We start from the raw sequence: 12,888 nt of genomic DNA, 5'->3' as shown, positions 1-12,888 counted from the left end.
AAGGATAACTGCCTTGGGGTTTTATTTGTTTGTTTAATTATTAAGAATTTGGAGATTTTATGTGTTGCTACTTAGGTAATTAAAACAAGGCCTTTCTTAAGTGATTTCCCTTAATTGGAGTAAACTACGTTCAGCAGTCCAGGAAATGGTAACTATTGCAGTTTTCCTTTCAGGTTTCTCTTCTAGGAGAGCCGCCGAAAGACTTCAAAATTCCATTCAATCCATATCTAAATCTGCACAGCCTTCTCCCTCGAAGTAAGGTTGGAGGTAAGCAGCAATTGGCAGGGAGGAAAAACAAGAGAAAATATTTGCTCCACATTTGGCCACTATTTTTTTTAAAAGTGAGAATGTTGGTTGTTGCAGCTCCCAATCTTTTTGAAAGATGCCAAGTGGGAAAAGGCTGTTCTGGAATAATACTTTCAACATGAGTTTGCATTTATTCTTTATTCTTTTATTTATTCCTTAAGTGGCATCCTCCCATCCTAGCTTTCTTTGCTAAGTTTGGGATTATATAACTTCTTTTTTTACTTTTTTTACTAAGTTTATATGCCGCTCTGGTCATCAACTAACTTTGAATGGCTTATGCTCTGCTACATAAATAATGTTAAAAAACATAAATGATTAAAAAACTAAAGATTTTTATGCTGAAGAATTATTTCAGGAATGGTATCTGGGAAATTGGGATCTTAGCATAAGACAGACTTCTTTAACAAATATGTACCATATTTTTCTCTCCATAAGACACTCCTGACCATAAGACATACCTAGGCTTAGAGGAGGAAAATAAGAAAAAAAAATCTGCCTCTGCCTCCCAACAGCCACCCAGTATTCATCTGGCTAACGTCCTTGCAGCAAACGGCCTGCCTCCTCCGTGTCTGCTGCCTCTGCAGGGGAACGCTGGAGCCTTCACATCCAAGGAGCTGATCGGTGGTTGGATAGGCCTCCTGGAATACTGACAATCTGCTGTTCCAGGCAGTTGGCTGCAGTTGTTCGCCATTGCTGCTTGTCGCCCATATTTGCTCCATAAGAGACAGACATTTCCACCCGCTTTTGGGAGGGGAAAAATGTGTCTTATGGAGCGAAAAATATGGTACATATTTTATCTGGATTGCTAAATTAATCAGATGTGCAGATGTTTTAAATCTGGGGTGAAATTTGTCCACACTTTAGAGTAGAGATTCACAAACATTGTGATACTACAATTACCTAAAATATTGAATTAATTGCATGGATTCCCATATGATAAAGCTACGCAAGAAATGAATACGGCATTGAGCAGGATGGGGATTTCAAACCACCTTTCTCGGAAACCCCTTTGTTCTACATTCCCTGGTTATGCTTCCCTGCCATCCTTTGGGATGCTGTGGTGATTTAGTAGTTCTTATTACCACACCATGTACAGGTAGTTATCAACTTGCGAGCACAATTAAGCCCAAAACCTATGTTGCCAAGTGAGACACTTGTTAAGTGAGTTTTGCCCCATTTAACAACCTTTCTTGCCGCATTTGTTAAGTGAATCACCGCAATTGTTGATAACATGGTTGTTCAGGGAGTCTGGCTTCCCCATTGACTTTGCTTGTCAGAAGAGAATTATATGGCCCCAAGACACTAGCTGTCGTAAAAATGAAGCAGTTGCCAAGTATCCAAATTTTGATCACATGACCACGAGGATGCCACAAAGATTGTAAGTGTGAAAAATGGGCACAAGTCACTTTTTTTCAATGCTGTAGCTTTGAACGGTCACTAAATGAGCAGTTGTAAGTCGAGGGCTATCTACTGTAAAGAGAAAAAACACAATTTAAAATTACATTGATGTGTTTGAAGATTGGGGCAAATACAACAAGTAGAAGGCCTGCTGCATTTCATTTGGGTAGGGAAAAATCAAATGCTTAATACAGGGTTGAGGAGACTTGGACTGATGGCAGTGTGCATGAGAACAACGAGTAAATCACCACCTGAACATCAGCAATAGTAGTTCTCAGTTTACAGCTGTAGTGGAGCTGGAAATTGTGGTTATAAGTCATGCCAATCGAGTGTTCCAAATGCCAGTAAATGCAGGCTGTTTGCTGAGTGATCAACATGCAATCATGTTAGGGGTGGGTGGGGTAGGGTGAGGGGGTGTACATTGGAACTTCGACACTGCTTCATAAATAGTTTTTGTGTGTGTGTGTGTGTGGTCTGTTGTAACTTTAAACAGTCACTAAGTGATCAGTTCATAATTCAAGAACTACCAGTAATGCATTAGCTAATAGTGCCATCTGAGGCTGCCGTAACAGAAATTTGCCCCAAGTCCTCGGAGAGGGGCAGCATAGATGATAGATAGATGATAGATAGATAGATAGATAGATAGATAGATAGATAGATAGATAGATAGATATTGTTTCTAGATCATGAGGTGGCAGTTTCATTGTAATGTGTCCTGGTCTAGCTCTGGGCATCGAATCCACTTAGAGGGATGGAATAACGAGTGGGTTTGGGGAGAACTAACAGGATAATCAGAGATCTTGAAGCCAATTCCTACAAGGAATGGATAAAATGGCTGACATATTTAACCTATGAAAGAGAAGACAAGAGGTGATGTTTGGGCAGATAGTTGATACTAAAAGAATGTTGATTCAGCAGAATATTAGAACAGAGCCATCCAAATATATTACAGAACACTAGGGTATTTTCATTCCTTATGCACAGCAATACTGGATGTGGGAATTAATATCCATATAATGCAGGTGGTCTTGAAACAACTGTGCATATTTTAATGTAATTATAATAATAGATAATAATTCATCATTAGCTGATTATGTTCAAAGGATTATCTGGCATAAACACCGATGGATTATGTAAACCAGGGATGTCAAACTCAAGGCCCACGGAATGCTTAGACCTGGTCTGCAGGGCTGCCCTGGAAATAGTGAAGGGCTGGACCATGGTGCTTCTGCCAGTGAAAAAAGAGCTTGAGAGGGCTGCACATAGCATTCCCAAGCTCCCTTTTCGTTGTTAGCGGGTTGCAAGAGGCTATTGTAGCCAAAAACTGAGTTTGCAAGGACCAAATATGGCTCTCCTGAGCCCTGTTTTGCTGGCAGAGGGTTGCAGAAGACCATTGCAGCCGAAAACAGAGCTCAGGAACCCATTTTTGCTGGCAGAGTGCTCAGGCCACCACAAATGCCCTAAAGTTCAGTGCCGTTGAACTGTCCATGCCCATCCTGGCCCCCTGATGTGAAACACAACCTTGATGTGATCCTCAGTGAAATTGAGTTTGACATCGCTGATGTAAACTAATAAATATGTGTTTAAATGTTTAAATAAATTCTTGAAAGTACATACAGATACACTTTTGTTTCTGTGTTGGTATTTTACTTCTGTTATTAATTTGCTTACTGATTCTGATTAACAGATATTCAGCCTATAGAATTCATTCCCAAAGAGGCAGAGATGTTGGGTAACTTTCAAAGAGGATCAAATAGATTGTTCATGGTTTTAGATATCAAAGGCTACTCTTAAATAATAGATACTGCATTACTACTGCTGGAGAAAATAAATGAAAAGGCGCTATTCAATTTCTGCTTGTGGGCTGACTATTGGTATCTGGTTGATTACTGTGGAAGCAGAATACTAGACTAGTTGCTTCTTTAGTCTTATTCATGAGAACTTTCAGGTGATCCCATGCTAGTTTCATAGCAGAATCTGATACAAATATAGGATGATCAAAGTGAAATGATAATACAAAGAGAAATTATGACTACTCCTACCATGTGCAAATACTCATGCAAAAATCTGTGCTTACCTTACATACCAGTAGTATATTCCCCCATTTGATCCTGCATTTAATCTATAGGAATTGTAGTCTCATTGCTGCATATTCACGTTACTTGTAGGTGGAACTAATAAAACATTCAGCCCAAAGACTGGTGTACTTGGCAATGTTTCCAATCCCAGAATGCAACAACAGGCATCTATGTCTGATCTTCTCCTGCTCTCATCTAGTCAATCAGAAGATAATTCTGCATTTGATTATCAGCCTGTGAGTATTAGTAAATTGCTTGTGATTATGTGAGTTGGAAAACGAGGGTGTGGGTGTAGGTTTTGGGTTTTCATTAGTGAACATATAAAATATTACATGACAGTTTCATGGCCATACTTGTCTTTAGTGGTAACAAAATTTTCTTGAAAAGATGTATTCTCTCTCTTATTTTCAAAGGACATGTCATCACGAATGTATCCCCAGGCCAGAGAGTCAGCATCCCAGCTAGGTGCATTTGCACATAAGAAGCAAAAGGTAAACATTAATTGAATAAAAACTGTCCACTAGTTAAAATGGACAAGATTTAGGGTGTGTTTAAGAAGCTACCAATTTCTGTATCTGCTCCTTCTACTTTTGATCCATTACCCCTGTTCCTTGTGCAGCCAAATGGTACTATTATGTATATGAAGGGAAAATAGCATCAGTGATATGCATAGAACTATCACCAATAGGCGCAGGGGTGGGCTGTTCTGGATTCGCCCAGGTTCAGAGATTCTGCACAGTTTGGTGAACCCCCAAATCCCACTCCGAAGTGGCCCTCCCGCCCTTCCCGGGAATCTCCACGAAGCCTATTTTGGATGCGAGGTATGTGCAGGGCTTACACAGAAAGTCAGGGAGGGCGAAATACTGGCCTCCTGGAGGCTTTGGAAGGCTGAAAACAGGCCCATTTCTGGATTGTGGAAGATCTCCAGAGCCTGGGAGGAATCCATTCTCACCCTCCCGGAGGCTCGAGGAAAGCCTCCAGAGCCCAAGGAGGGCAAAAAATGGGTCTCGGGCCTCCAGAGAGCCTCCAGAGCCCAGGGAGGGGGAAAACTTCCCTACTCCCCCTCTGGTGCAGGGGGCTGACTAGGCCACACCCACCAAGGCTACACCCACCCATAGTCAAACTATAAAAATTATGGTGTAAAATCCAGGTGCTAAGTGCCTGTTACTGATTTCAGTCAGTGAAAAGCAATAAGTTTAAATTTGCACAATTCCTAAATATTAAAATATGAGAGTTTGTGTACAAGCGCCTAAAACAATTCAATTTCTCTTTCAGGTCTCACCTCCTGGGTTTGAGCAAAACCATCTAGGAAATCCATTGCCCCCGTTCTATACAGGGTCTCCAACCTCATATTTCAGAAGTGGCCTTCAAGCTGGTCTTAGACAAAGCCACTTAAACAAAGTAATTTTTTATCATTAAAGTAATTTGAAGTTTGTATATAAATTAACTTTGACTAACTTTCAATATCATATTGCAGTTGTTTGCATATTGCTCCAAGGTTACTTCAAAACATCAGAATCACCACCCCAGAATTTCTGTCTTCTATGACATTATGCAGTGTTTCTCTAGACAGCACAGTTTTTGGCCACCAGTTGCCTGGTTTGATAACAGCTTGCTTGTTTTTGTGTTTATATCTGGGCAGCGAGACATGATATCTTACAAAAACATTTTCCAATAGAACCAATAATGTTGTTAGCCGCCCAAAGTCCACGGAGAGGGGCGGCATACAAGTCCAATTAATAAATAAATAATAAATAATATAGTTCTTGTATTCACAGTGGAATATTTGATGTTCAGATTTGTTTAATGAAATGAAAAGTTTTGCAGACTATTCTGAGTTTGTTGCGATAGCTGGAATCCAAACTATACATTTGCTAATTTTTTTTTTTTTAAATTGTTTTATTATTAAAATGAAAACATTTACATCATATAATACAACATAAGATACAATTCGAAACATAAGGACAAACAGTACAGAAAAAAGGGGGAAAAAAAAAGAGAAACAAAAGAAACACCTATAGACAAAACAAGTAAAAGTGTCGGCGAGTAAACGGGGGAGTTGTATTGAGAACGAAAATTAGGTCAAATTGTATATGCTCATTACCATGTTTCGAGGATTGTATCAGAAGAGTTCAATGCCGGAGTTGAAATAAACACATTGCGGAGAAGTTAACAGATAATCATAAATCTACATATCTAAATATATATAACATCTCGTGTTATTTTATGAGATAATAAAATGATTTATACCAGATTTGTGTCAGTTCGAAGTGGAGTCAAAAATCACAATCTTATAGCCTATTGTTCTCGCTTTTGCTTCCTAGCCAGTTATAAAAAGGGTCCCAACACTCGTTGAACGTAGCCGAGGATTCATTTCTAACTTGTGAAGTCAATTTTGACATTTCTGCACAGTATAATATTTTTTTAATTATTACTTCATTTGGGGGTACTTCTTCGTTCTTCCACCACTGCGCATATGAAAGTCTTGCTGCGGTTACTATATGAATGATTAGGTGTACTTGGGATTTCGATAGATTTTGTCTGGTTATGCCCAATAAAAAGCATTCAGGAGTTTTGTCAAGTGTTAAATTTAACATTTCATCGATCCAAATTCCGATCTTATTCCAAAATAAGTTTGCTTTGGTACATTGCCACCATAAGTGGAAGTAGGTGCCCAATTCTCGTTGGCATTTCCAGCAATTTGGAGAGAGTTTGTTGTTTGATTTAGTTAGCTTGATTGGGGTAATATGCCATCGGTAATACATTTTGATCAAGTTTTCTTTATAGGAAGTGGCAATAGTCAATTTATAATTCCTAGTCCAGAGTGTTTGCCACTCCTCCTCTTTGCTAATTTTTGTGTGCCTCCAGGATTTCTTCAGGGGGCATTCTCCAATAGCACCTATGTTCTCTAATTTATATATAGTATACCTGAGCAGTGTTGTCAAAAACCTTTTAATTAAATTGAATAATGGTTTGATTCTTTCCTTATCTTTCAGGCTGTTGGGATGCCACCAATGGGCACAGGAGAGAATATCTTTGGACCAACTAGATCTTCCCACAGTGGCTACATAAAGGTGAGATGATTCAATCCAAAAGGAATTCTGAAACTTGGAGGTTCTCCTGAACTTGCCATTTCCATGCCCTGCTTCTCTCCTTGCTTACTTTGTTTGTCCTTCTTTTGCAGACTCCCATAGGAGGCCAGAAGCGAGCCTTTTCTCGCCTGCTACCCTCTCCAGAGCCTAGTCCAGAAGGCAGCTATATTGGCCAGCATTCTCAGGGCCTGGGAGGGCACTACGCAGACTCCTATTTAAAGCGAAAGAGGATATTTTAATCCATTTTTTAGGGGAGCACTCTCATCCTCCCTAGTCCCAACGTGTATATTGTTTGTAAAAATCTTTTTATTGTTTTATTTTAGTGTTTTTTTTAAATGCTTGTGTGTGTAAACCCCCCCCATAACTTTATGCTTCAAGACCAGCTGCAGTCTTATTATGGACATTCAAAATGGGCCTTGGATGTTTGCTCCCAGAGAGCATTACTTTTTCCCAGGTGAAGCTACATGAACAATCATGAGAAGCTTTGCCAAGCTCTAGTCAGCTGGACCACAATCAAACAAATTGGGTTTTTCCCACATTGCTCCTTTCTCTGCAATTCAGATTAGAGTCTTCTTCCTCTAAGAGCCATGCCTTCTAAAGAGATACAGGTTCCTGCCCTAAGAATCCTAACAAAGGCATGAGTCTTCTTCCTCTAAGAGCCATGCCTTCTAAAGAGATACAGGTTCCTGCCCTAAGAATCCTAACAAAGGCATGTGTCCTCTAGGTGTTTCACAGTACAGCAGAGTGAATGGTGATGAGGAAGCTTGTGGTGATTCCATGTGTCCACTGGCAAACAGAGTTCCAAATAACTGCAGATTATCACAATCACACTCCTGGAATATTTAGGTTGAACTGAGTCTTCACTTTCTCTTTTTTTCATTCGTTTCTTTTTAAAGTATATGTTTATTTTGATTTGTAAATATTTGTAAATTTCCTTTTTTTTTAGAAAAGAAATTAGGCTTTTAGTTGCTTCTTTTTAATAATAGTTTAGTGACACTGAATAATACTTTTTTAAAAATTTCTGTCCTCTTAGGTATAGTAGTTTTTAGTCTAGAAGAGACCAATTTCTTTTTGCAATACAAACCATTTTCCTCTGAGTGTTTTTCTTCTATTTTGACCATTGTCTCCATGCTAATCTTGTGATCTGATATCTTTTAAACCAAACTTTTGTGGCTGGGACAATCTTTGGGCACATTGCTTTCTAGAGTGGCTTATTTTCTTGCAGTTACCTTCCTTAGTGACACATCTGACTTTTTGATAGAATCCAGCTTTTATATGGTGCCTGCGGTTGGGCAGAACTATCCAATTACTGAATTGACAATTGGAATCTTTATGCTGTGTTAAGGGAGGATAAATAGAAAGCATAACCTCCTCCAACCAGAGTGGTTTGGGCAAGATCCAGGTTTAAACTGTAAATAAATAAAGTTAGTCAGATTGTTAAGCCAGTTTAGATTCAGGATAGGCAATATTGTCCATTCTCAGAAGAGACCTAGAGGGTTCATTTTGAGAGAGTGGGAGTCTGTGGCCTTCTCCCCAGGGGATTTAGAGTTCTGCTTTGATATCATGAACTATTTCTGTTTCATAAACATGGTACAATATTTCTACTATAGATACTTGCTGGTTTGCTGTATTTGTCGCTGGATTTGAAATCCATCAACAGCTGGATACCAACTTTCTAAAAGTAAAGCTATATTTATATCAAACTCCACCATCTTTTGCATTATTCATTGAGAATGTGCTGCAAACTAATGCTTGGTTGAAAGATACTTGTGTCTTATATGGGTATCAAGATCTAGAACTACCTTACATGAAAAATACTCCATATGAATAGTGTCATCTTTTTTGTACACACACACACACATCAAAAAGGAAATGTTGACGCTTTTTATACCACAGAGGTTGAAAAGAACATAAAATATCACTGGAGGAGGTCTTTTGTTTCCCTTGCAAATATGGAAATTCAACATTGACTCAACCTTCTATCCTTCCAAGGTCTGTAAAATGAGGAACCAGATTGATGGGGGCAATTTCCTTACTCTCTGTAAACTGCTTAGAGAGGGCTGTGAAGTGGTATATATACTGTGAAGTAGTATATAAGTCTAAATGCTATTGCTATTTCATAATTCTGACCAGTAACTACTATTTGTTGTTGTTGGGGTATCTTTTGAGTTAATCCATATGTTAATAAAACACTCTTGTCTGTAACCTTCAACTGGGCGAAATATTACATCATAAAGCAAAACATTTTCAACCAAGGCATCTCAAATAAGCTAATTTACAGAATGCCGAGATTTCTTTCTCTCAAGGCAGAGACATTGGGGGGAATCGTGGTTGCTTCAGCATTGCCAGGTTGCTGCACTGCTCTAGCTATATGACCTGCATTTTCAGCATTACCCAACATTTCCCTGGCCACTAGCTCAATCCCTTCTTCCCCACCTCCACCCAGCATCAAACCTTAAGCTGCAGGAAGCAAGATACCTTGGCATTTCCTTCCTGCACTGAATTGAATATATCCTAGAAAATATGTTGTCTGACACCACTCCCTTCCTATGTAAACTTTGTAAGAGGAAAATCGTTAATAATCTACCATAGGAAAATCAACAGGCGGACTATTATTATTATTATTATTATTATTATTATTATTATTATTATTATTATTAAATTAGATTTGTATGCCGCCCCTCTCCGGAGACTCAGACCATCTTTATCAACAAGTAAATTTTATTATAAGGCATAAGAACTTGTGAACTAAGCTCATTTTATCAGATACATCTGATTCTTTTTTGCCCTCTACATAACAAAAATCCTAGTGACAATGCCTTGGGTGATTTCTACTGATTGAGTCTCTAGCCATGTCTGACTTTTCTTGTCCTTTTAAAATAGGTGTAGTTTCATACATGTCATTTTGTTCAACTGAACATTAGATGGCACCCACACACTGAAGAGAGTGCAAAATTTTAGCAGTTTCTACTGATTCATCCTTTTTTTTATTCTTACTGCCGACTCTCCCCAGAAAAGAGGGCCAGATGTCTTTTTTCCTAATGTTGAATGACCTATAATTTTACATCTATCGGTTACCAATGAAATAGAATTGTGGCTTTAATAAAAACTTGTTTTGTCAGTAATCACTTCATTTTTGGGAGGAGGGTTTATTTCAACTCTTCACTATCTACTGATTTTAAATCCCAAATGCCAGGGATATTAACTAAGACTTTTTACATTTTTAGTATATTAATAGTTTAAATATAATTCTCAAGCTGAATTCTCATTATAGTAGTTAGATTTTCTTCTGAATTCCAGAGGTCAATATTTTTTTATTCTCCAAGAATGCCCCTTAATAAAACTCATTTTCTCACGTTGAAATCCTAGCTGCCCTTCCCCCATTTGCCATTCTTGCTGCTTGCTAGGTTCCAGAAAATCTGGTTTTTGGCAGCCAGCTCTGTTTGGTTACATTGACTATAATTTGTGAAAATCCATAATGATACCTCCTGCCACTGCCTATTTTTCTCATAGGGCCTCATTTTTTGAGTGATGAGGACCATAAAGGAGGAGCTAGTACAAAAATTATAACAAGGCAATAGTTTTCCAAGAATGAAGGAACACATTCTAGAAACGGGTAAAAGAAGAAGCAACATAGACCAGAGACGGATAGGAAACAGAAAGAAAATTCAGATAGTCCCTGAAATCCTCCAGGAAAAATCCATTAGGCTGAGGTGACAAGAGTTTGTTCTGGTTAGAATATTACCTGTGAGCAACTAAAGTATTGAATTCAGGTTGAATGTTCTTGGACTTAACCTGATTCATTTGCCATTTCAATGCAGTTACCATCTTGGCTATTGAAAGAGTATCTTACAAACATGGGTTAACCCAAACCAGTAATTAACTATTTTTTTCTTCCAAAAAAATTGTATTGATAGAAAATGTAGAAGTTATGATATAATGAAGCAAGTATTGTAAAACTGCTGGACAGGTACTTTCTTTTTTCCAACATGGAATAGAATTTTCAAAACGTTCACAGCCATGGCCTCACATTGCTTTCCCTGGAGTTTTCATTTCACAGTCATCATTTCAGCCAGAAGGAACTCCAAATTGATGCACCTTCATTTTCCAAAAATATCTCTATTAATCAGTTGATAGAAAGCTGGGAAAGAAAACATATAACGGATTCATACAAAAATCTAGACTACTAGCAAACTAAGACTTTTTCAATAATCTAAATATTTTGTAAATATGGGCCTTGTTCTGCCGGTGTGTCTCAACCGCCCATAATTACAGGGTAATTAGTCCAGGAAGACACCACACGATAAAAGGAAAAACCCCAAAGTTTTTATAAACAGAAAAACAGAAACAGCTCCCTTTTTAAATGTCAAAGGGATTTTCTGGTACACACAAGGCACAGGTTAAATGCAGTCCAATTGCTCACCCAATAACTGGGAAATTTAGTCCAATTCTAAAGTCCAGAGAGTCCACACACAATCCTGAAGAGCAAAAACCACGATCTTGACAAAACAATGAGTCAGATAAACTGCCATGAGGCTAAAACACCAGGCTGCACTTTTATTTGTAGCACTAATTACAGCAGCCCCACCCAACCACAGGTGGCCTCATTTTCTTTTGTAATAATCCTTCAGTTGTTGTCTCCTATGCATCACTCTATGCATGCGTGGATGTGTCATTAATTCTTGTTTAGAATCCAGGGATGATACAGATGACTGATCTCCTCCTGGGCTGCCTGCCAAACTCCCCTCTTCCCTGTCACTCACGCTTCCTTGGTCAGAGGAGACCGTCGGCAGATTCTACTGGGAGCAAAACAGGCCAGCGGCATGTGGATGTCTCCCCCCACCTCCACCTCCACATTCCTTGGGGCAGGAGCTGGGCCAGAGCTAACCACAACAGGCCTGAAGATACAAACTCAAACCCACTCCATGACACCACTCTTAGGGACAACCTGCAAACATGTTCATCCATACTCCATACTTCCAACCCACAAAATCCAGTGATCATATTGTAGCTCATTTTTATTTCAGGATCTCTTCATCCACACAAATATACTCAAACTATATTCAAAATATACATTATATTAGCTAGATTAAACATTTGCATTGGCACTTAAGTCTATGGTGGTATTTAGATATATTTATTACAGTCACAGATTAGCATTAAAAATAATGAAAAAAAGACAATACCGTATATTACAATTGGTGGATTATCAGTGGGCGGCCAGTGTCTGCCTAATTTTGCAGACAGTTTAACAAAATGTATAACATTCAGAGAAACTATATCTTAGTGATCTGAAAACATCAATTGTACATATAAAAATCAGTATTCCCCAGATATTTCATCAGGTGAGATGTTATATAAGTGAGTCCTTGAGTTCTTATAAGAGATACAATATACTATGACATACTGTAGCTCCTTGTCTATAGGGACACAATTTTAGGAATTTTTTTTTACCAGCTCTCCAAAGCTGCTGTGGAAAGTGCATTGTCCCATGCTAAAAATGTACTTCTGAGTGTGGGGACAATTATACTATACAAATACAGTATCTCACTGCTTTAAAAAGGGATTTGGCTACACAAAGTTCTTAAGAAAAACAGATTGTAAAAATCTGTTCCAAGGTGCCAGAATAGAAGCTTTAGTTCCTAACATCATGTGTAAATTTGTCTTCCCATGGTTTTAGGCGACCCCTGTGAAATGGTCATTCAACCCCCCAAAAGGTCCCGATCCTCAGGTTGACAAGCACTGCTTTAGCTAAATTTAACTTCAGTGCTGCTGGAATATGCTATGCTCCTCTGGATAAATAAAAAGATTGAATTGCTACTTTTATTTTTAGTATATTGAATGACATAGTTTGAATGTGCAGTGTTTAGTAGAGCTGCAAAAAACCATGCCTGGATATTCGTCCCTGTCCTACTACTGTATTTTATTGTCTTCTATCATTAGTTTTTACCATTACTTATCTAATGTTTTATTTGTACAAATTACCATCCTATAATTGTTTGACAAATACATAA

General features: G+C 38.4%; 1 protein-coding gene across 2 annotated transcripts in view; it reads left to right on the top strand.

Annotated features, from left to right (window-relative positions):
* Positions 1 to 8,577, top strand: part of RAVER1 (ribonucleoprotein, PTB binding 1) — a 32,016-nt gene extending 23,439 nt beyond the window's left edge. The window contains exons 9-15 of one of the 2 annotated variants that reach the window (XR_011558162.1): positions 174 to 267; positions 3,873 to 4,018; positions 4,196 to 4,273; positions 5,058 to 5,183; positions 6,779 to 6,856; positions 6,967 to 7,509; positions 7,584 to 8,577. Coding sequence is in view for 1 of the 2 variants with exons in the window: in XM_070741475.1 (XP_070597576.1) it covers positions 174 to 267; positions 3,873 to 4,018; positions 4,196 to 4,273; positions 5,058 to 5,183; positions 6,779 to 6,856; positions 6,967 to 7,113 (669 nt within the window). In the remaining variant the exon portion in view is untranslated. Of the gene's footprint in view, positions 1 to 173; positions 268 to 3,872; positions 4,019 to 4,195; positions 4,274 to 5,057; positions 5,184 to 6,778; positions 6,857 to 6,966 lie in introns of both variants that reach the window. The other variant, XM_070741475.1, reaches the window with a different exon arrangement.
* Positions 8,578 to 12,888: the final 4,311 nt, after the last annotated feature.

The sequence above is a fragment of the Erythrolamprus reginae genome, chromosome 2 (genome assembly GCF_031021105.1).
Source record: "Erythrolamprus reginae isolate rEryReg1 chromosome 2, rEryReg1.hap1, whole genome shotgun sequence".
Taxonomy (NCBI): domain Eukaryota; kingdom Metazoa; phylum Chordata; class Lepidosauria; order Squamata; family Dipsadidae; genus Erythrolamprus; species Erythrolamprus reginae.
Note: the sequence above shows the minus strand (reverse complement) of the source record. Positions and strands in the feature narration are given on the sequence as shown.